Raw genomic sequence first — 24849 nt, 5'->3', positions numbered from 1 at the left:
AAAAATTAAAATGTATCTAATTTTTAAAGTTATCTCTGGAATATGCTGGAATCGTTTGAACTTTTGGAAAATATAAATAATAAAGACACTGACTTTTTGTGCTTGTGAAGCTAACAGATCATCCCCACGAGACAGGCAGCAATGATGAATTGCAATACATTATTACTGAAGGGAAAAGGTTCAAGCCAATATTCACACTGCAGTCAATGAAAGAGTAAGGGGGCCAAAGCGGTGAGCTTCTGGAGAAAAGCTGAAGATGCCAAAGAAGGATTAGCAGGAACAGCCTCCTTCACTGACTGGTTGATCCTGAGGCTTTTCTAGTTTTATGTCAATCACTGAAACAAAAGTTAAGGAGCTATAAATTGGAAAGTACAATTCCAATTCTACTGAACACTGACACCTCTGGAAAGCCTCTCCCATTCCTATTTAACAGCCACTATTTTCTATATAGATTAGCTCAGCTCACCATACAACAAGGTGCTCAAATGGAATAAAGTTGCTTATATTTACTATGTGCAGCAAGGGTCAGAATAAGGTTATCCTCTCTATTCATGGGAAACTATCCTAAGGAAATTATTCTACAGGAGCAAGAAACCATATAAAGATGATGTTCCTTACATACAATATATAGATGATGTATTTATAAAATTATACACCTGAAAGTTATATAATTTTATTAACCAATGTTGCCCCAATAAGTTGTAGTAAAAAAGTAAAAACAAAAGATAATGTTCCTTATGGAATTATCTATAATAAAAATCTGAAAATAGCCCTCAAGAGAGTTCCAACAGGGAGAGAATTTAATAAATGATGGGACTTAACTCTGTAGAACACATTATGTTATTAAAAGTAATAAAGGCTTAGAAAACAAAACATTTAGAAGCAGGAAAAATTGAATACAAAGTGCTATAAATTCTACGGCTTAATAAAAATGTCTGCATATGGGAAAAACACTAGAAGATAAAATATACAACAAATAATAAAAATATCAAAATTCAAAATCCTTTGAAATAATACTAGTTGTGTTTCATTATGTTATATTTGAAAGCAGAAGCCACAATAAAACTCGAGACTGGGTTATTTCCTGCCTATGTCGAATAGAAAGCTTGAATGCTAAAAAAAACAGTGAAGAAAACATGATACATACTGTGGGGGAAATGTGCAGAGTCCACAAGACCCAAATTAAGAAGAAAGATGGGGTTCTAAGAATTTCCTGCTCATTAAAAATCAAGCAAGCAAGCAAACAAAACTTCTTCCACTAATTAAGTGTAGTGAACAGCAGGGTACAAAGTGTGTACTTGAATAACCAGATCTCATGTGCTACAGAAAACCTTGGGGCTTCTATGCTCCTAAGCCATCAATTCCTGGCTGTAAAAGGCAATGGCATAATATTCCTTAGCCAACCAAGTGGTAGTGTGAAGACTAGTGATAACATTTTTTCATGAAACAAAGGATACTGTCTTCTCTGCTTCTGTCCTGTGTGCTTTCCATTCCAGGCAAAGCTGCTGCAACACGTCGGAAGAGCTGTGGAAAAGATAGAAATGTGGTAAGTGAGAGGAAAGATTTAGCAAATGGTATCAAGTAAAGGTGGATGACCACTGAATGCTGTGTTCCAAGGGTATGGCATCTAGATTATTTTCCAATTAAATCTTACCATAAAGAAAGCATCTTTTTAGTCTATAAATAGAATACTGTATGAAAAGCAGTATGTCAAGTACAAAGAGGTATAAGATATGATCTCTGCTTTCCAACAAGTGAGAATAGACATGAACAAACAGCAAAGAAATAAGCAGCAAAAATGTCATTTTAATAATAAAAACAAAGTACTATAGAAACTCAGAATAAGGACAGATTTTTCATTCAGTAAAACTAACAGTGGTAGAAGGGTCAGGTTCTAAAGTCAGTGTATATATAGTGAAAATCAGTCTAGCCAAAATTACACTTGATAATTCTTTAAGATAGCACTGTTAGAGACTAACACATCACCGCTAAAGTTAAACACAGCAGGCTTTTCCTGTCATTAGAAAGAGCACTAATGGAAGTGGATAGCTTTTGTTTGAGGTATGGTGTAATGAAACATATCTTCATAAGGAGAAATACTCAAGCCTGGTGAGATGTTCACTTTAGAAGCATGCAGGAACAAAAGGGACTAATGACTCAAGAAATAGCAGATATGCACCTATTTTGTGTTCAAACCTAGGCATAGGCTCACTGAGTAGAATGGCACATAAAACTGCTGGATTATTTCAATCATATCTTTTGTTAGGCACGCAGTGTAAAATTTCTATAAATTAAATTCACATGTGATGTAACTCCCTCATACTAAGCACCTGGTTACTTGAGGTATCATCTCAGGTTCTCTAGGGATACAGAAATAAACAACATGTAATTTTGTTTTTTTTTCCCCTTAAGTGAGAAGCAAGGAGGCAGAGAGACAGACTCCCGCTTGTGCCCCGACGAGGATCTACCCAGCAAGTCCCCTATGGAGTGATGCTCTACCCATCTGGAGTTGTTGCTCCATTGCTTGGCAACCGAACTATTTTAGCATCTGAGGCAAGGACATAAAGCCATCCTCGGCACCTGGTGCCAACTTGCTCCAACTGAGCCATGGCTGCAGGAGGAGGAGAAAGAGAGAGAGAGAGAGAGAAGGGAGAAGGATTGGGGTGGAGAAGCAGATGGTCGCTTCTCCTGTGTGCCTTGACTGGGAATTGAACCCGGGACATCCACACACCGGGCTGACGCTCTACCACTGAGCCAACGAGCCAGGACCAAGAAGAAGTTTTTTTAATCAAGGAACTCACAGTCTGGTAAAGGAGACAGATGCATATAATTCCTTATGTTACAATGTGATGAATGCTATCAACCAAGGGAATAGAAAACCTATGAGAATACAGATGAAAAAAAGCCCTCCTCACAAGACTGGGAAAAATCTTTAGGTCCATTACTAAATCACGGCTTTAGGTAGTAACATCTAAGTTGGGATTTGAAAGCACTTTTAAAATTTCACCTGGCTGAAAAACATACTTAAGTGTTTCATAAATGCTGCTGAATTAAACAAGAAGGAAACAGAAAGGACAAAGACCAGAGATGAAAGACTGAGGCTGTAATCTGCTTGGAAAAAGTAGTATAGAAAAGGAGCAAATTTTTATCTGTAGGCAATAGAATGGAATAGGATTAGGGAAGACTTGAGAAAAAGTATAACTGCCTTGGTTCTATATGGCTTAGAAGCACTTTAGAAGTGTACCAAAATTAGGCATTAGCCTCAATATTCAACCAAAAGCAGCTATTAGACTTAAAATTGTAGAATGTTTTAACATCTTCTGGTATTCCAGAAATTGTGCATAATCAAAGATCAAGTGGTAGTGTAAATTACCATAAATATAATCAATATGACATTAATTATATAAGGTGGATCCATTTGGATTAATATATGAATACTCAGTTTCAAATATAGATCAACATTCTAGATACAAGAATAAAGGCTGCAATAATTAATGATTGTGAAAGCTGTTCATTTTATGAACAAAAATAACTTAAAATTCATAAAATCAAAATAAATGCATAACTAGGCCCTAGCCAGTTGGCTCAGTGGTAGAGCGTTGCCCCGTGTGTGGAAGTCCCGGGTTTGATTCCTGGTCAGGGCACACAGGAGAAGCACCCATCTGCTTCTCCCTCACCACCCCCTCAAGCTTCTCTCTTTGTCTCTCACTCCTCCTCCCTTCCTGCAGCCATGGCTCAATTGGACAGAGTTGGCCCCTGGTGCTGAAGATGGCTCCATGGCTTCCACTTCAGGCACTAAAAAAAAAAAAAGGCTCTGATTGCAACAGAACAATGGCCCAAGATGGGCAGAGCATTGTCCCCTAGTGGGCTTGCTGGGTGGATTCCAGCCGGGGTGCATGCAGGAGTCTGTCTCTGCCTTCCGTCCTCTCACTAAAAAAACCCAAAAAAACAAACAAACAAACAAACAAAAACCATATCTAGATTGATAGACTATATTAGATAACTTTAGAAAGAGTATGTTATGCTCTTTTAAAGCTAGTAAGTGTTCATGAAAATTTAATGCAAAGTTAGACAATAATTTCAATATTTTTGAAGTTTTTGTATATTAACATTAGATAATGTATTGAAGAAGAATGCCAACTTTGTCAGCTCAAAATTTTATGCATCAACAGAAAGTCAGCCTTGCCAGATGGCTCAGTTAGTTGGAGTGTCGTTCCAAAGCATGGTTGCCGGTTCAATTCCTGGTCAGGGCATATACAGGAACAGCTCAATGTTCCCATCTCTCTGTCTCTCTCCCCCAGCTTCTTTCTGGCCAATGGCTCAGTAGACAGAGTGTCAGCCCAGTATATGGACATCCCAGGTTCAATCCTGGATCAGGGCACACAGGAGAAATGACGATCTGCTTCTCTCCCTTTCCCCCTTCTCTCCCTCTTCCCCTCCTGCAGCCAGTGGCTCAACTGGTTCAAGTGTTGGCCCCAGGCACTAAAAATAGTTCAGCTGATTTGAGCATCAACTCAAGATGAGGTTGCCAGGTAAATCCTTCCGGGTGCATGCAGGAGTCTGTCTCACTATCTCCCCTCCTCTCACCTAAAAAGTAAAAATAAAAGTCTAGCCCCCATTAAAAATCACCTTTAATCTAGACACAAAGAATACAGAGTATGAAGTAAAACATATTTTATAGAAATAATAAAGTCTAAAAAACTGTAGCCCCCCACCACCATCAGCTAAAAGTAACCATCTATTTAGTATTGCAAATATACAGTAAGTATAATGACTACAGAAGTAATCTGGCAGCTAACAATGTGGCACTAGATAAAAACTTACATCCCAGAAATTCATTCTGTAATGGTGATATTCAGTCTTGGTCTCACTAATTTTAATAGTTGGTCATCTAGCCAAATGTAGAGTCAGTACATTTCTGATTTCAAAAGAGATGAGGATAAGGTAAAAGTAGTATGAAATTTTTCAGAGGCAAGAACTGCCTGGACAAAATGTTTGGAGGTAGGGAAGTACAAGGCACATTCAAGAATGGTTAGGTAGTCCTGACAGCCAAGAACATAGAATATGTAAAAGAATTGGATGAAGTTGTATATAATTTGAAAGACAGACAAGACCTGGAAAGGATATGGACTTTGTCTGCAGGACAAAGGTAAGGACAAAAGGAAGGCACTATAAAAGCAGTTTGTACGAGACCTTCTATCACTGATTGTCTTACTATGGCTATAAAGACATACCATATACATGACATATTGAAAACCAAAGACATTAGGTTGAGATGGCATAAAGTTAAAAACTAAAATGTAAAGTGCATTCAACATTCTAGGTAGGTCACTCAGATGACATAATCTTTCTGTCTCTCAGTTTTTTCATCTATAAAATGGGTTTAAAAATGATAGTATATTTAACTGACTAAGATTATTGTGAAGCTTAAAGAAAATCATGTTATGTTATGCTAACTGCTTAGGACTGATCTGCTATTTACAAAGTCTTTAATAAACAGTAGCTGTATTTCTTCTACCAAAGACTAGTCACAATAACTCATAAACCTGTGGACTAGGGGAATGGAAAGTTTTCCCAAATGTTTTGATATTCTGCAATGGATTCTAGGACTACAGAAAAAAATCAACAGGTACAGAACTCTGCTTTAAGAAATTACATAAAACTGCTGGAAAAGGTATGGTGATTGGGAGAGAGACCTGAAAATACTGGAGAACTGAAATGTTCTTCCTTAGAAATAACAGAAAATCTTCCCAAGATCTCATAGCTTGCTTCTGACATGAAATATTTATTAAACTACTATCTGTTCAGATGCATAAAAATAAATTTCAGGTCATAAAAATAAATAAAATGTCAAAGGTTATTTTATAGGCTAGCTGAGAAGTGGAATTTTTTGGTAGAAATTGATAAAGGGGGGATAAATGGTGATGGAAGGAGATTTGACTTGGGGTGTACAGTGCAATGCACAGAGGATGTATTATAAAATTGTGTAAGTGAAACCTTTATAATTTTATTAACCCATGTCACTCCCAATAAATTCCATTTAAAAATATGGAACTTTAGCCTGGCCAGGCGGTGGCGCAGTGGATAGAGCATCGGACTGGGATACATAGGACCCAGGTTCGAGACCCCGAGTTCGCTAGCTTGATCGCGGGTTCACCTGGTTTGAGCAAAAACTAACCAGCTTGGACCCAAGGTCACTGGCTCAAGCAAGGCGTTACTCAGTCTGCTGAAGATCCGTGGTCAAGGCACATATGAGAAAGCAATAAGGCCCTGGCCGGTTGGCTCAGCGGTAGAGCATCAGCCTGGCATGAGGGGGACCAGGGTTCGATTCCTGGCCAGGGCACATAGGAGAAGCGCCCATTTGCTTCTCCACCACCCCACCCCTCCTTCCTCTCTGTCTCTCTCTTCCCCTCCCGCAGCCGAGGCTCCATTGGAGCAAAGATGGCCTGGGCACTGGGGATGGCTCCTTGGCCTCTGCCCCAGGCGCTGGGGTAGCTCTGGTCGTGGCAGAGCATCGCCCCCTGGTGGGCAGAGTCTCGCCCCTGGTGGGCGTGCCGGGTGGATCCCGGTGGGGCGCATGCGGGAGTCTGTCTGACTGTCTCTCCCCGTTTTCAGCTTCAGGAAAAAAAAAAAAAAAAAAAAGAAAGCAATCAATGAACAACTAAGGTCTCACAATGAAAAACTTATGATTGATGCTTCTCATTTCTCTCTGTTCTTGTCTGTCTGTCCCTGTCTATCCCTCTCTCTAACTCTCTTTGTCCCTGTAAATAAATAAATAAATAAATAAATAAATAAATAAATAAAAAATAAGGAACTTTATTTGTGCATGGGGGAGGCAAAGGGAAGGTTTATTTTCTATGAAAATTGAATAAAAAGCTTTATATACATTTTGAGGCTATAAAAATTAAAATAGGTTCTAATTAGTGAAAAGTACATTAACTAATGAGGTCTTTAAAGGAGGGTATTGTTCACACATGTCTACCTATTCCCTAATATAACACATTTTGGGGGGGGGGGGTTGATTCTTGTATGTGCCCTGACTGGGGAATGAACCAGCATGGCAACCTTGATGTATCTGGATGATAACTCTAACCAACTGAGCTACCTGTAACAGAATATTTAATGTGTTTATAGAAAGAGCACAAAATTTGAGCCAAGTCACTCTAGTATTAAATACCCCCATTGTTACAACTTTGTTACCTGAAGGATATTAATTTCTCTAATCCTTAGATTTCTTCTAATAAAAAGGGGGGCATAACTGTGAAGTTCAAAGGACACAATGATGTTGCTTCTCTTTAGAATATTCTCCTCCCTGTCCCTAGCCCAATCTGTCTAGCACACCATCATCTTTCAGGGTCCATTCCCTGATAACTCCTTAGAAAACTTCTTTAACTCATTCCCAGATTCCTCCAATTCCATTATCCTTCTATCTAATAAAATATTTCTATATATTCTAATTGCACCGTGTATTTCTTCTTTCAGAGCTTTAACTACATCAACTGTATTAGCCTATTGACCTTCCTGTCTTTCCTTCTAGATTTTAAATCTCTGAAGGACAAAGCTCATATTTCATCTTTGTTATCCTAGTATCTGATATGCAGTAGGTATTTTTTTAAATTCTAGTTGAAAGAATAACTAATGGGCGTGAAAACGTATTAGAAAGCATAGAGTGTAGGACATATTAGTGGCTTTAGCTGATGGCTTTTTTGGGTTTACTTGCATCTAAATCATCATTTAATTCCTTAAGCATGACTATCCATAATACTATTTAGCAGATGATCACAGATATGAGAAAGACTGTTCTTTTATCAAGACTTACGCCCACCGAATCCTCAAAAAATAGGCAATAAAAGAAACCAGTTACCCACTTCCTTGAAAGAAAGGAAATATAAAAGGGATTTTAAATTTATATGCAGTGATTTATTATAAAATCTGATAAAACTTCAACTTGATTTTTAAAAATGCCACTGAATAATATCTCCAAATATAAAAAAAGAACTCAACTAAAATATGCAAATATAATGGGAATAATGACATATTGCCATCCACCAAATAAGTAGCAGAGCTGAGATTTCAAGGTTCACATTCTTTCTCCTACCTTATGCTACGTAGTACAAATGGAAGATCTTTCTGTATAGAAAACACTGTGAAATGGGCTATGTGAAGAAACAGCTGAAAATCCTGGGTAAAAAGAATCTGCTTTGTGAAAGACTATTACACACAAAACACAGACATAAAAATTTAATCCATTTTCTATGACCTAAAAATTTTGTCTGTTGTTTAAACTAATGTATTTTTTTTTTTTTTTTTTTTGCATTTTTCTGAAGCTGGAAACAGGGAGAGACAGTCAGACAGACTCCCGCATGCGCCCGACCGGGATCCACCCGGCACGCCCACCAGGGGCGAGACTCTGCCCACCAGGGGCTACGCTCTGCCCACCAGGGGGCGATGCTCTGCCCATCCTGGGCGTCGCCATGTTGCGACCAGAGCCACTCTAGCGCCTGAGGCAGAGGCCACAGGGCGATCCCCAGCGCCTGGGCCATCTTTGCTCCAATGGAGCCTTGGCTGCAGGAGGGGAAGAGAGAGACAGAGACGAAGGAGCGGCGGAGGAGTGGAGAAGCAAATGGGCGCTTCTCCTGTGTGCCCTGGCCGGGAATCGAATCCGGGTCCTCCGCACGCTAGGCCGACGCTCTACCGCTGAGCCAACCGGCCAGGGCTAAACCAATGTATTTTTAAAATTTGGTGCTCTTTCAAAATATTCCAATTAGATTAAAAGACTCAGTGTTGACCCTGGCCGGTTAGCTCAGTCAGTTAAGAGTGCCACTGGGAAAAGACAAGGTTGCGAGTTTGATCCTCGATAAGGATACATAGGGAATCAACCAATGAATGTACAACTGAGTGGAACAACAAATAAATGCTTCCCTTACACCTCCACTCTCTCTCTCTTCCTCTGTCTTTACAAAGAAAAAAATTAAGCCCTGGCTGGATAACTCAGTTGGTTGGAGCGTCGGCTAGGAGAGTGGAGGTTGCTGCTTCGAATCTCTAATCAGGGAACTTACAGAAGCAGATCGATGTTCCTGTCTCCCTACCTCTCAAAAAAAAAAAAAAAAAAAAAAGGTTCAATGTCACTAACTTGAACTCAATTCAGGATATCCCAAAATGAGACAAAAAATGCTTTACAAAAAGCCAAGTTCTAACCTTACAGAAATATATATGACAGGAAAGAAAAAACTCTAGGTGTTTAAGCTGTTTTAAAAAATCATTAAAGAAAAATCAATTTCTTAAATGCCAGTAATATACTGAGAAGCTTCTGCTATATAAGAATCATAAGTGATCAAGTATGGGGTCAGTAGAGTTAGTAATATTTTTTTAAAAAATCATCATGCATGTATTTACTGAGTATCTACTTTCTACAGGCATTCTGGGGCATCCTTGATAAAACATGTTCTTTTCTGGAAAAAGGTTATTAATTCCAGTTGTATGGTATTTTTTTTTTTTTTTTTGTCAGAGAGAGGGATATATGATAGGGACAGACAGGAAGAGAGATGAGAAGCATCAATTATCAGTTTTTCATTGTGGCACTTTAGTTGTTCATTGATTGCTTTCTCATATGTGCCTTGACCATAGGGCTATAGCAGACCGAGTAACCCCTTGCTCAAGCCAGCGACCTTGGGTGCAAGCTGGTGAGCTTTGCTAAAACCAGATGAGCCCACGCTCAAGCTGGCAATCTCGGGGTCTCAAACCTGGGTCCTCCGCATTCCAGTCCGACACTCTATCCACTGCACCACCGCCTGGTCAGGCAGCTGTATGGTATTTTACCTGTAATTTCTAGACGGGAAACAGGCATATTTAAATTGTAGTGACAGCTATGGGAATTAGCTCTAGAGATGATGATGAGCTGAATATAAGTTCTCCACAGAAATTTCCAAATTGAATATTTTGTACTATCATTTTAGGTATCTAATTTAAAGGAGTTGTACTTTATCCACTGTGCCAACACAGGTCAGTATTATTTTTAACAAAGTATTTTATAAGCAAGAAAAAACTCCAATCTTCAAAGAGCAAGCTAAACAAATCAGTTCCACAACTTACAGAAAAATTTCCATTATAAAAATAAATACTGTAAGAGTAGGGAGTGTTTTAAAAACCACTGTTGGTCCTGGCCGGTTGGCTCAGTGGTAGAGTGTCGGCCTGGCATGCAGGAGTCCTGGGTTCGATTCCTGGCCAGGGCACATAGGAAAAGCGTCCATCTGCTTCTCCACCTCTCCCCTTCTCCTTCCTCTCTGTCTCTCTCTTTAGCTCCCCGCAGCCAAGGCTCCACTGGAGCAAAGTTGGCCCGGGCACTGAGGTTGGCTCCATGGCCTCTGCCTGAGGTGCTAGAACAGCTCTGGTTGTGACAGAGTGACGCCTCAGATGGGCAGAGCATTGTCCCCTGGTGGGCATGCCGGGTGGATCCCGGCCGGGTGCATGCAGGAGTCTGTCTGACTGCCTCCCCGTTCCCAGCTTCAAAAAAATACAAAAAAAAAAAAAACAACACCAAAAAAAAAAAACACTGTAGGCCCTGGCCAGTTGGCTCAGTGGTAGAGCGTTGGCCTGGCGTGCAGGAGTCCTGGATTCGATTTCCGGTCAGGGCACATAGGAGAAGCACCCATCAGCTTCTCCACCCCTCCCCCTCTCCTTCCTCTCTGTCTCTCTCTTCCGCTCCTGCAGCCAAGGCTCCATTGGAGCAAAGTTGGCCCGGGCGCTGAGGATGGCTCTGTGGCCTCTGCCTCAGGTGCTAGAACGGCTCTGGTTGCAACAGAGCATCGCCCCCTGGTGGGCAGAGCATCGCCCCCTGGTGGGCATGCCGGGAGGATTCCAGTCGGGCACATGCGGGGAGTCTGTCTGACTGTCTCCCCGTTTCCAGCTTCAGAAAAACAAACAAACAAAAAAACCCACTGTAATTCTCAAATGATGAGTGCTCAGTATGTTAACTTTGAATTTTTGCTAGATCTCTGTTTTAGTTTGGGTAGTCTATCATTTCCCTTCTTCCCTCCCTCCCTTCCCTCCTTCTTTTCCTTTTCTCCCTCTTTTCCTTCCCTCTTTCTTTCTTGAGAAATAGAGACAGGGAGAGAGACAAGAAGTTTGGGAGAGAGAGAGGGAAAGGGAGGGAGAGGAAGAGGGAGAGGGAGAGAAGGGAGAGGGACATAAGCCCCATAATGCTATGGCTTAAGATGTTTTGCTCACTATTATGTCTCTGCACCTATAACAACTAGGCATGCAGGAGGAGATTCATAAATATCTGGTGAGTGAATTAATGACCAAACAAAAGCATGGTTGATATTTGTCTTTCCACTAGTTCATTATTCATCATATATTTGTAGTCCTGCCCATTCAGTAATATTAAAGTCCTACCATGTTAGGGATATGAAGTACAAAAAATTAGGGGTAAAATTAAATCTAAGAGAGGCAAAATAGTATAGGGTTAAGAACACAGATTTTGTAACTAAACAGACCTGGGTTCAAATTCTAGCTTGAGCTATAGTCTTAAATCAAATTACTTAGCTTCCAAACTTTGTTTATTTTTTATTTTTACAGAGACAGAGTCAGAGAGAGGGATAGATAGGGACAGACAGACAGGAACAGAGAGAGGAGAAGCATCAATCATTAGTTTTTCATTGCGACACCTTAGTTGTTCATTTATTGCTATGTGCCTTGACCGTGGGAATACAGCAGACCGAATGACCCCTTGCTCTAGCCAGCAACACTGGGTCCAAGCTGTTGAGCTTTGCTCAAACCAGATGAGCCTGCACTCAGGCTGGTGACCTCGGGGTCTCGAACCTGGGTCCTTGGCATCCCAGTCTGATGCTCTATCCACTGCGCCACTGCCTCGTCAGGCCAAACTTTAGTTTCTTATCAGTGTAATGGATATATGATACCTATGTACTTCATAAAGATACTGTAGGAATTAAGTAATATAAAAACTTGGTACATTAAGTGGCTCTAACACATAGTGCCGAGGTAATTCTTGGAAAGTTATATAACTTTTTTGCCTCAGATTTTCTAAAATCAGAGCAACAATAACAGCTGACTTAGAGGACTCTCACATGGGTTCATTCTTGTATTCAACAAATACCTGAGCACTTACATACTGTATATATAGTGCTTGCTTGGTAGGAAAGCAGTAAGAAAATGTAATTATAGATATATATATATATTTTTTTTTTTTGTATTTTTTTTTGTATTTTTCTGAAGCTGGAAACGAGGAGAGATAGTCAGACAGACTCCCGCATGCACCCGACCGGGATCCACCCGGCACGCCCACCAGGGGCGAAACTCTGCCCACCAGGGGGCGATGCTCTGCCCCTCCAGGGCGTTGCTCTGCTGCGACCAGAGCCACTCTAGCACCTGGGGCAGAGGCCAAGGAGCCATCCCCAGCGCCCGGGCCATCTTTGCTCCAGTGGAGCCTTGGCTGCGGGAGGGGAAGAGAGAGACAGAGAGGAAGGGGGGGGTGGAGAAGCAAATGGGCACTTCTCCTATGTGCCCTGGCCGGGAATCGAACCCGGGTCCCTCGCACACCAGGCCGACGCTCTACCGCTGAGCCAACCGGCCAGGGCCTAGATATATATTTTTAATTGATTTTTTTTTAGAGGAAGAGGAGAGAAAAACAGAGAGATATTTGTTTTTCCAGTTATTTATACATTTGTTTGTTGATTCTTTTATTTGTCCTGATGGAGACTGAACTTGCAACCTTGGTATATCAAGACAATATTACCCACTGACTACCCAGCCAGGGCCCGATCTGATTCTTAAGCTCCTTTATAAAAACTAATGCAAAAAAGTGCCACTGACCTGTGGTGGCACAGTGGATAAAGCATCAACCTTAAACACTTCCCGTATGTGCCTTGAATGGGCAAGACCAGGGTTTGAAACTGGTGACCTCAGCAGCAATAGGAGAGAGAAAGAGAGAGGAAAGGAGGGAGGAAGGGGGGGGGGAGAGGGAAAGAGATAGATAGATAGAGAGAGAGATAGATAGATATGGGGGAAGGGTAGAGAAGCAGATGGTCACTTTTCCTATGTGCCCTGACTGAGAATTGAACCCAGGACATCCACATGCCAGGCTAACATTCTACCACTGAGCAAACCGGCCAGGGCCAAAAATTAGTATTCTAAGCAAAGAGAATAACAGCATAAGATAAGGAGCCATGAAAAAGTATGCTATGGAGAGGTAATTAGTGACAATTCAGTATTTCTTACACATGTTTTAAGGCAAAGAGAGATGGGAAATAAAGTGTCAAAAGTGAAAACAATATGAAGGTTTCATAAAGCTTCATTCATTCATTGAGAGGAGGCACAGCTACAGACTCCCACATGCACCCTGACCAGGATCCAAGCCCACTAGGAGGCAATGCTCTTCCCATCTGGGGCATTGCTCTGTTGCTCAGCAACCAAGCTCTTCTTAGTGCCTGAGGTGAAGGCCATGAAGCCATTCTCAGTACCCTGGGCCAACTTACTCCAATTGAGTGATAGCTGCAGAAGGGGAAGAGAGAGAGAGAGAGAGAGAGAGAGAGAGAGAGAGAGAAGAGAAGAGAAAGGTGGAGAAGCAGATGGGCGTTTCTGTGTGCCCTAACCAGAAACTGAACCCAGGACATCCACAAGCTGGGCCAATGTGGTACCACTAAGCCAACTAACCAGGGTCTACTTACTTATTTTAAAGGATTTTATTTTAACCCTCTAGAATAAAAAAATAACTTATTGGTCTGTAAATACTATAAATCTGGGACTGCTACTCTATAATATATAGCCCTGAAGAATTAAGCAGTTTTTGGATACTTTATCTTTTAGAAAAATTTGAGAATGTGAGGTTTCCATATATTTTCCTGCTGCCCCAACATTCCTTTTATCATCACTGTTAACACACCAGCAGTTTGTTAAGGATAAAGTAACAGAATGCACTTTCAGAATAACAAGCAAAATACCATAATTCCCTATAACATTTGCTTTCTTTTATCATAATCTTACCATCAAACTCTAAAATAAGAAATGTTACCTTGAAACAATGCAGTACGGAAGTTATTAAAGTATGGTGAGTTTACAACCTTGCAATCATCATGAAGTACTTTTCCTGTGCACAATCTGAAGTTTGGCAAGTCTTTTCTTTTTTTCCAAAAACTGCCAAGTGTATATATTTCTCACTGTTTAATAAAACTAGTTCATTCTTCCTGTTAGCTGATGTTGCTAACAGGAAGAAAATCTTATACTAGAAGACAGAATACTCACTCAATTATTTCATGATATGTGTTTTCAGTTTGGTGCTGTCAACCTATACTCAAAGAATACTTACCTGCTTTACATTGTATCCTGCTTTTGCACTAGTTTCAATAAACATAACATTCAGCTCTTTGGCTTTCCTCTCTCCCTCCTCAATTGACACTTGCCTGTAGAAAAATAAAAAAAAAAACAGAAAGATGATATTATAAAGATTATAAACAAAGTTCTGAAAATAACTTTTCTTGATATGGGTGCTGGTTACACACACAAGACTAGTTTGCAATACACTTAAAATTCATGCACTGTATGTATATGTTACACCTAACAATTTTTTAAAGGTTATTTTTAAAAACAAATTTAAACTTTATCATTGTCATCTAAAGCTTGATTTTATAAAATACAAAAAAACTTTAAGAGTTCTGTATCACCTTGATTTAAACAGCAGAAACAGCAATAGCTTTGTAAGTGTAAATTGTTTACATTAAAATCAAACAGTGGAGATTTTTCAATATGAAACTATATAAATGAAATAACTAGCAAAAAGACGTTATAGTAATATTGTTATTATGGATTATCAATTACTTTAGAACCTAAACAAAGAGTCTGAATATTCAGACTTCTATTGCTGTCTTTCAGATTTGCCTATATTCTGGGTCAAATTATTTGGCCAAAAGCTCAGATTTAGGAAGGCATTCAGCCTTAAAGCAAAAGTTTTTCTATCTACAGTTACCACCTTCAAGGGACAGATATTACAGGGCTGATGCAATCTGCTGGCTTCCTTTTGAACAGTGTGCAAAAAATTATGTCAACTGGATAAAAAGCCAGACAGGTACCAAAAATGGAACAATTATGTACAGTTCAGTAAAGTATAATGTTAAGTTTTCCCCATTTAAAAATGCATCAATGAAACAGAACATGTACTGTTGGCTTGGTTTCAGAAAACACATTTGAGAATTACATTATTGTTCCTGTCTCATCTTCAGTCACGGACAGGGATTTTGTAGGACACCATGTTATTAACTCTGTGGATTGTAGTGAAGGAACGCAGAAGGATTTGCTCAGAATTGGTAATGAACTGTATGTATCCTGACTCTTCCCATTTTTCAGGTACAACAAAATCTTTGTACACATCAGCAGATCAAATGAACATGAAACTTCCAACAGTGGCAGAAATGTCACCGTAGCTATGATCTGTCTGACCACTGAGCAGATTTCATCTTGGATAGCTTTCTTCGACTTTTCTCTGGGTGTGCTGTCATCTCTGGCAGTCTTGTCACATTCAATATGACACTGCCATTTTACAAAGACCTCACCACTTTCAATATTCAAGATGACTACCACCAGTTTTTGAACTTGTACAATCAATCTTTTAGTTGTTCCATCACATTATTTAGGTAAGTTATGAGCTCAGGATCTGTAGTTACAAGCAAGGGTGAATCCATTTCTGCTCTTGAGTAAAGATTTCAGATGGATAAATACTACAGTGATATAAAATGCTGTTGATATCAAACAAGAACTTAGCCAAGATCTTGGTGCTCCCCTGCAAGGTGATGCCCTGTTCCCAGGACAGCTGCCACACCATGGCCAGGCCCATAGCCCAAAGTGCCCCTGCCACCTGCCCTCTCCCCCCAGACATGAAGACTGCACACAGTGACCACAGGGCTCACAGCAGCTCCCTGCCACTTGTTTCAAAGGCCTAAAGGACATTTTTTTTTTAGAATTTTATTTATTGAGTTTTTTGTTTATTTGTTTTGGGTTTCTTTTTTTTTTTCTTTTTTTCTTTTTTTAATTTTATTTATTCATTTTTGGAGAGGAGAGAGAGAGGGAGAGAGAGAAACAGAGAGAGAGAAGGGGGGAGGAGCTGGAAGCATCAACTCCCATATGTGCCTTGACCAGGCAAGCCCAGGGTTTTGAACCGGCGACCTCAGCATTTCCAGGTTGATGCTTTATCCACTGCGCTACCACAGGTCAGGCCATTTTTTTTTTATTTATTCATTTTTTAGAGAGGAGAGGGAGAGACAGAGGGAGAGAGAGAGAGAAGAGACAGAGAGAGAGAAGGGGGGAGGGGCTGGAAGCATCAACTCCCATATGTGCCTTGACCAGGCAAGCCCAGGGTTTCGAATCGGCAACCTCAGCATTTCCAGGTCGACGCTTTATCCACTGTGCCACCACAGGTCAGGCTAAAGGACATTTTTAATGATCTGCTTTTACTTGGCTGATCTCACCTTGTAACATTGTTATTTTTTAAAACTTAATAGCCTATAATTTTCTCTTAATATTAGATCAAAGTATTTAATCTTGTGATTAAAAATTGTTAAAATAATTTATTTCACATTTTATTTATTTATTTTAGAGAGGAGAGAGAGAGAGAGAGAGAGAGAAAGGGAGAGGAAGAGGAAGAGGAAGCATCAACTCCCATACATGTCTTGACTAGACAAGCCCAGGGCTTCGAACTGGCAACCTCAGTGTTCCAGGTTGACGCTTTATCCACTGTGCTACCACAGGTCAGGCATAAAATAATTCTTTACATCCCTGGCCAGATGGCTCAGTTGCTTAGACTAGAGCATCATCCTGAAGGGCAGAGGTTGCTAGTTCGATCCCTGGTCACAGCATATACAGGAAGAGATCGTAATTCCTGTCTCTGACTCTGGCATTTCCCTCTCCCTTCCTCTCTAAAAATCAGTAAGATAAACATTAAAAAAAGAATAATCCTTTATAGCTAGACAAACTGTCAATTTGCTACTATAATTTATGAAACAATTCCCAAACTGTCAGAAATGTAAGGTTGTTTCCAAATTCTAATGTGAAAAATGTTGCTATAAACATCTTTCTGATTAATATATTTTTTTCTTTTTAATTATTTATTTATTCATTCATTTTTAGAGAGGAGAAAGAGAGAGGAGAGACAGAGAGAGAGAAGGGGGGAGGAGCTGGAAGCATCAACTCCCATATGTGCCTTGACCAGGCAAGCCCAGGGTTTTGAACCGGCGACCTCAGCATTTTCAGGTCAACGCTTTATCCACTGCGCCACCACAGGTCAGGCCCTGATTAATATTTTGTGCAGTGTGGATCATTTCCTTAGGTTGGGTTTTGTGAATTTCTGCAAGTAAAAAAGTGAGTAAAAAAACATGTATGTTGAAGTCTCTTGAAACATAATATCAATACTATTTATTTTAGAGGGCATTTTGTGATATATATAATTAGCACTGTGTTTCAAAGTGTGAGCCCTTCAAGTGCAAGATTATCTCATTTATCTTGGTGTTCCAAATGCCTAGCTGGCAACACAGGTATTTATAAACTTTGTGTGTGTGTGTGTGTGTGTCTGTATAGATTTTAAATAAATAATGGCTTTTCTTAACATATTTAAAAAATAATGGCTTTTCTTAACAATTTGAAGTTGACGATCTATAGACCTTTAGCCCTAAGTACTTAGCAGTGTGAATTTCCTAAAAATAATTATCAGATGCCCTCAAACTTACTCTTAGACCTCTTTCTCTTTCCTACCTACAATTACCCTCCTGGTGATCCCACACAGTCTCATGGGTTTTTGTTTTTGTTTGTTTGTTTTTTGTATTTTTCTGAAGCTGGAAACAGGGAGAGACAGACAGACTCCCGCATGCGCCCGACAGGAATCCACCCGGCGCGCCCGACAGGAATCCACCCGGCACGCCCACCAGGGGCTACGCTCTGCCCACCAGGGGGCGATGCTCTGCCCCTCCCGGGGGTAACTCTGTCACGACCAGAGCCACTCTAGCGCCTGGGGCAGAGGCCAAGGAGCCTTCCCCAGCGCCCGGGCCATCTTTGCTCCAATGGAGCCTCGGCTGCAGGAGGGGAAGAGAGAGACAGAGAGGAAGGAGAGGGGGAGGGGTGGAGAAGCAGATGGGTGCTTCTCCTGTGTGCCCTGGCCAGGAATCGAACCTGGGACTTCTGCACGCCAGGCCGACGCTCTACGGCTGAGCCAACCGGCCAGGGCTAGTCTCATGGTTTTACGTACCATTTATATGCTGATGACTCCTCAACTTATAAATCATCTTGGATTGCTGCTCTGACCTCCAGGCTCACAGCCAGTTGCCTACCTGATACCTAGTAAGATATTAGGATATCTAATAACTATTCTAAACTTAAAATAACCAAAACTGAAGTTATGATATTCCATTCCAAACCATCTCTTTATGCAGTCTCTCTTATCTCGATTAATAAGTTACTCAGGCCAATAATCTAGGTATGATCCTTAACTACTTCTCTCAGATCCCATATTCCATCCACCATCATGTATTCCATCTAGTGTCTCAATATATCCTGATGGTTCTATCTTCAAAATGTATCTGAATTTGACCACACAAGCTTTGCCCACATGACCTGGCTTTTATTATTATTTTTTTAAACCTCATTGCCTACTATTCTTTCTATCATTCTCTTTACCAACTATACCAGCTAAATAAGCTTCCTCACTGTTCCTTAAGTAAGCTAAGTGTATTCCCAATTTAGGGATTTTGCATTTTCTGAGCCATCTGCCTAGGAGCTTTTCCTCCTCCTCAAAATATCTGCATAGTTAACTCCTTTTTTTCCTTAGTACTTTTAAAAAATTTTTTTTATTTATTCATTTTTTAGAGAGGAGAGAGACGGGGAGAGAGAGACAGAGAGGGAGAGAGAGGAGAGATAGAAAGTGAGAAAGGGGGAGGAGCTGGAAGCATCAACTCCCATATGTGCCTTGACCAGGCAAGCCCAGGGTTTTGAACTGGCGACCTCAGCATTTCCAGGTCGACACTTTATCCAGGGCGCCACCACAGGTCAGGCCACCTTAGCACCTTTAATCCAAAGTCACCAGCCTCACCTGTGGTGGCGTAGTGGCTAGAGCATAACCTGGAAAGCTGAGGTCACCAGTTGGAAACCCTAGGTGTACCCAGTCAAGGCACATATAAGAAGCAATTACTATGAGTTGTTGCTTCCTGCTCTTCCACTCTTCCCTTTTTCTCTTTAAGATCAACACATCTTTATCTCTTTTTTTCTTTTTTAAGGCAAGAGGAGGAGAGATAGTGAGGCAGGCTTCCACATGTGCCCTGACCAGGATCTACCTGGCAACCCCATCATGGGATGATGCTCAAATACTGAGCTATTTTTAGTGCCTGAGGCTGTTGTGTTTGATAGAGCTATCCTCAGCACCTGGGGCCATGCTCCAACCCATGGAGCCACTGGCTGCAGGAGGGGAAGAGTGAGAGAGGGGAAGAGGGGAGGGGGAAGAAGCAGGCAGTCACTTCTCCTGTGTGCCCTGACCAGGAATCAAACCCATATGTACATCTGCTGGGCCAATGCTCTATCCACTGAGCCACCAGCCAGGGCCACCTAAAATCTTTTAAAAGAAAGAAGTCACACCTGACCAGACGATGGCGCAGTGCATAGAGCGCTGGACTGGGACGTGGAATATCCAGGTTCAAAACCCCAAGGTCACCTTGGCTTGAGCATGGGCTCACCAGCTTGAGCCCAAGGTCGCTGGCTTGAACAAGGGGTCACTTGATCTGCTCTAGCCTCCCCGCCCCGTCAAGGCACATATCGGAAATCAATGAACTAAGGTGTTGTAATGAAGAATTGATGCTTCTCATCTCTCTCCCTTCCCATCTGTCCTATCTGTCCTTCTCTCTGTCTCTGTCACAACAACAACAAAAGTCACTGATCATTCTCTCAGTGAGGTCTTCTGCTGCTATGCCAGCTAATATTTCAAACTCACCCTTGACATTTCACATTCCCTTTCCCTGATTTATTTTTTACCCATGGCAGGTGTCAATATCAAATAGGCTACACATTTTTTTTTTGAACTAATTTATTGTCTGGTTCACTCTCTGAAATAAAAACACCTTGAAGACTTGACTTTTTTGTTCACAACTCTATCCTAGAGCAGCATCCTCTGAAATGTGATACTCAATAAATACTTCTTGAATTAGTCTGTAAACCCTATAAATGAAGGATTCCAGACAGGAATCCTTTCTAGTTTCAGAACCCTAAGTCCCCAATAAAATGGTTGATGGTTAGCTAAAACAATGGCTCCAAATGTGGCTTGATTTTATCACAATCACCTAAGGAAGATTCTCTAAAATAAATTAAAGGGCCCTACTCTAGACTAATTGAATCATAGTATCTAGAAGTAGGGTTAAAATCCCAAATTTACAAAGTTGACCATGAACCTTTATAGCCATAATCTTAAAAGAGGGTCTAATAAGCCATTTTTATCAGGTCTAAAACATCTGGGAATCATCGGGCTCTAAGGGACAGAGCGTACTGAGCAACAAAGGTACTTCTTAAATTGAGACACTGAAACAGACATATTCTAGTCTTTCAAGTTTTTAGTTCCAAAAAAGAAATTCTCAAAGAAAATGATAAAGACATCTTTCATTTTTAACATTTTTTTCTGATTACAAAACTAATCCATTTTTGAAAGACCTATTATCATTACAATGAATTCTTCCATAATCCCACTCTATTCCCGAAGATGACTATATTGAAGTTCCATGTATGCTTATGCAGATTTGTTTTAAGTTAAAGAATATATCTCTCTCTCTACCACCTTTTGATTTGAACAGAAAGGATATTATGATATGTGTATTGATGCCAAGTCTTTTTTAAGCTTCATGTGTTAGCAATAAATTCCTCTCATTCTTTTTAGTGGCTACAAGTATTTGTCTATAAAATGCTACTGCTACTGATGGAAATTTAAATTGATTTTAACATTTTAGTATTACAAGTAATGTTGTGACAAACTTTCTTTTATGTTCATCCTTCTACATTCTGTGGGTACATCTGTAGAATAAATTACTAGAGGTGGATCTAAGTCAATGAGTATTTTAATATTCTGATACTGTTAAATTGTTTTCCCCAAAATTATAATAGTTACATATTTTAATGTGTAAAAGTTCTTGTTTATTCAGACTCTTGACAGCTTCAGGGTTTTTTAAAATTTGTTTATTCATTTTAGAGAAGAGATGGGGAGGGGAAGGAGGAAGAGGAGGAGAAGGAGAGAGAAAGAAAGAATGGGACAGGAGCAGGAAGCATCAACTCTCATATGTGCCTGGACCAAACAAGCCCAGGGTTTCGAAGTGGCAACCTCAGCATTCCAGGTTGACACTTTATCCACTGTGCTACCACAGATCAGGCTGGCTTCAGGGTTTTTGTTTTTTTTTTCCCTGTATTTTTCTGAAGCCGGAAATGGGGAGAGACAGTCAGACAGACTCCCGCATGCGCCCGACTGGGACCCACCTGGCACACCCACCAGGGGGCCACGCTCTGCCCACCAGGGGCGATGCTCCGCCCCTCCTGGGCATTGCTCTGTTGCGATAAGAGCCACTCTAGTGCCTGGGGCAGAGGCCGAGGAGCCATCCCCAGCGACCGGGCCACATCCCCAGCGCCCGGGCCATCTTTGCTCCAGTGGATCCTCGGCTGCGGGAGGAGAAGAGAGAGACAGAGAGGAAGGAGAGGGGGAGGGGTGGAGAAGCAGATGGACGCTTCTCCTGTGTGCCTTGGCCGGGAATTGAACCCGGGACTTCTGCACACCAGGCCGATGCTCTACCACTGAGCCAACCGGCCAGGGCCTGGCTTCAGGGTTTTATGTTATGGTTATAAAAAGTTATCTATCAACAAAAGACTTTCTTTTACTGCTTTAAAAAAAGAATTTAGGTCATGGGCATGGCTCTGTGGTAGAGCAATGGCCCTCGTGTGTGAATGTCCTGGGTTCAATTCCCAGTCAGGGCACACAGGAGAAATGACCATCTGCTTCTTTACCCCTCCCCCTCTAGCTTCTCTCTCTCTGTCTTCCGCAGCGGTGGCTTCACTGGAGCAAGCTGGCCCCAGGTGTCGAGAATGGCTTCTGTGGCCTCTGCCTCAGACACTAAGAATAGTTTGGTTGCTGAGCAATGGAACAACACCCCAGATGGGCAGAGCATGGAGCACTGCCCGGTAAGGGGCTTGCCAGGTATATCACAGTCGGGGCACTAGTGGGAGTCTGTCTCTGTCTCCCATCCTCTCATTTAATTTTCTTTTTCTTAAAAAGGCATTTAAATCTTTCACTTTACAATTATTTTAATGAAATTAATAAGGCTCTAATTCTTTTAAATGTGAATAGTGGAATGAAGAGTGAGAGTCTGGCAAAATTACTGAGAAAGATGGTAATCCAAAGAAATAGTTAAATATTAACTTAAAAAATTATTGTAAATAAAATTAAACAAGTTTATAGTATTTGTTTACTCCAGGGGTCCCCAAACTTTTTACACAGGGGGCCAGTTCACTGTCCCTCAGACCGTTGGAGGGCCAGACTATAAAAAAAACTATGAACAGGCCCTGGCCGGTTGGCTCAGCGGTAGAGCGTCGGCCTGGCGTGCGGGGGACCTGGGTTCGATTCCCGGCCAGGGCACACGGGAGAAGCGCCCATCTGCTTCTTCACCCCAACCCCTCCTTCTTCTCTGTCTCTTTCTTCCCCTCCCACAGCCGAGGCTCCATTGGAGCAAAGATGACCCGGGCGCTGGGGATGGCTCCTTGGCCTCTACCCCAGGCGCTGGAGTGGCTCTGGTCGAGGCAGAGCGACGCCCTGGAGGGGCAGAGCATCGCCCCCTGGTGGGCAGAGCGTGGCCCCTGGTGGGCGTGCCGGGTGGATCCCAGTCGGGCGCATGCGGGAGTCTGTCTGTCTCTCCCCGTTTCCAGCTTCAGAAAAATACAAAAAACAAACAAACAAACAAAAAAAACTATGAACAAATCCCTATGCACACTGCACATAGCTTATTTTAAAGTAAAAAAACAAAACGAGAACAAATACAATATTTAAAATAAAGAACAAGTAAATTTAAATGAACAAACTGACCAGTATTTCAATTGGAACTATAGGCCTGCTTTTGGCTGAGATGGTCAATGTGCTCCTCTCACTAACCACCAATGAAAGAGGTGTCCCTTCTGGAAGTGCGGTGGAGGCTGGATAAATGGCCTCAGGGGGCCGCATGCAGCCCACGGGCCGTAGTTTGGGGACCCCTGGTTTACTCGTAGTTTGGGGATCCAGTAAAGAACAGATGCACATAAGTACTCCTTTAGAATAACCCTGGCTATAAAGGGTAACAGTTCAGATATATAGTTTTTCTGCTTAAAAATGAAGATATTTATAGACTCTCTACTAGAAAAATATATACTTTACATGATCTTCAAATTCTCATACTGGAGATAAATAATAGTGAAAATTTACATGATGGCAATTAATGTCCATAAAATGATTTTCATAAAGAAAAGATGAAATCACACTTCAAATTTACTTTTAAATTAATAAAGACTTTGTCACTAAACTACCAATTCCAAATGAAGTACCAGGGGTAGAAATGAGCTAACATTTCCACAAGCTTTTGAACATAATGGATTTCTTTGCAACATTTTAATTAACAGTACAAGTTTATTATCCGAATTTCAGTATACAACTCATGAACAAATAATAAATAGCAAAGGCTTCTACTATTAAGTAAAATGGTGAAGACTATTTAAAACAGAAAGAATATCAAGTAGATCACTTAGGAATGCTAAAGGCAGATACTGAAGCCATAAGCTCTACAGTGAATGTCAATATATTTTGCATCCTGTGACTTGAATATGGCTTTCCTCATTTGACTAAGGCAGTGGTTCTCAAAGTGTGCACCAGGACGCGCTGGTGCGCCTTAGAACAGTGGTCCCCAACCCCCAGGCCGCGGACTGGTACTGGTCCATGGGCCATTTGGTACAGGTCCGCAGAGAAAGAGTAAATAACTTATATTATTTCCGTTTTATTTATATTTAAGTCTGAACAATGTTTTATTTTTTAAAAATGACCAGATTCCCTCTGTTACATCCGTCTAAGACTCACTCTTGCCGCTTGTCTTGGTCACATGATACCTTTATCTGCACCCTAAAGGCCGGTCCGTGAAAATATTTTCTGACATTAAACCGGTCCGTGACCCAAAAAAGGTTGGGGACCACTGCCCTAGAAGATTTCCAGGTGCGCCCTATGGTATTCCAGAGAAATATGTGCCTGTTGGGGACCAAAAAACCAACAGGGTTTTTGGAGTTTAGATTTTGGGGGGACAGAGGTAGGGGGAATTGGCTGTAAGCTGACAGTCTGCCCAATCCCCCACCTCACTTGCCTGATTAGGTTGTAAAAAGCTGTTAAGGTGTGGTGATGGATTGTTTACACTACCCCCATGTTCCCCAGAAAGACTAGAGGCAAGTTTCTTCTATCCTTTGTTTGGCGTAAGATTAAGATGATATATATGGTGGGGGTTTTCTGCACTCAACACAATTAACAGTAAAAAGAGAGGAATTCTTCAGTGAATGGACAAGAAAATGAGAGTTTGCCTTTCAAATATATGCCCAAACATTGAAGAAATTGCTAGGACACATCAGGCTGTTTCTCATAAACACAGAATGCAAAAACTTAACATGTTTGTGCTGGGACCCACCGAATTTACTAAATCTTACTAAGAATGTATCTCTCTCTCTATATAAAAAGATAACTTTTGTCGTTTTTTTATTTTTTAACAACTCTTTTTTATGAATTCTAAAAAGCATAACTCAAAAAATGTAACATAATGAGGCAAGTATAATTCT

At 41.1% G+C, this 24849-nt stretch overlaps 1 protein-coding gene and 1 pseudogene across 2 annotated transcripts in view; both read right to left on the bottom strand.

Annotated features, from left to right (window-relative positions):
• Positions 1-235: 235 nt before the first annotated feature.
• Positions 236-24849, bottom strand: part of RAB6A (RAB6A, member RAS oncogene family) — an 82100-nt gene continuing 57486 nt past the window's right edge. For both annotated transcript variants that reach the window (XM_066250341.1, XM_066250330.1), the window contains exons 6-8: positions 14324-14417; positions 1458-1524; positions 236-335 (exon numbers count right to left, since the gene is read on the bottom strand). In XM_066250341.1, the coding sequence (XP_066106438.1) occupies positions 271-335; positions 1458-1524; positions 14324-14417 (226 nt within the window). In that variant the 3' untranslated portion in view covers positions 236-270. The remainder of the gene's footprint in view (positions 336-1457; positions 1525-14323; positions 14418-24849) is intronic.
• On the bottom strand, positions 14906-15949 carry LOC136320562 (mitotic spindle assembly checkpoint protein MAD2A pseudogene; annotated as a pseudogene).

This window comes from Saccopteryx bilineata, chromosome 1 (assembly GCF_036850765.1).
Source record: "Saccopteryx bilineata isolate mSacBil1 chromosome 1, mSacBil1_pri_phased_curated, whole genome shotgun sequence".
NCBI classification, from domain to species: Eukaryota; Metazoa; Chordata; class Mammalia; order Chiroptera; family Emballonuridae; genus Saccopteryx; species Saccopteryx bilineata.
Note: the sequence above shows the minus strand (reverse complement) of the source record. Positions and strands in the feature narration are given on the sequence as shown.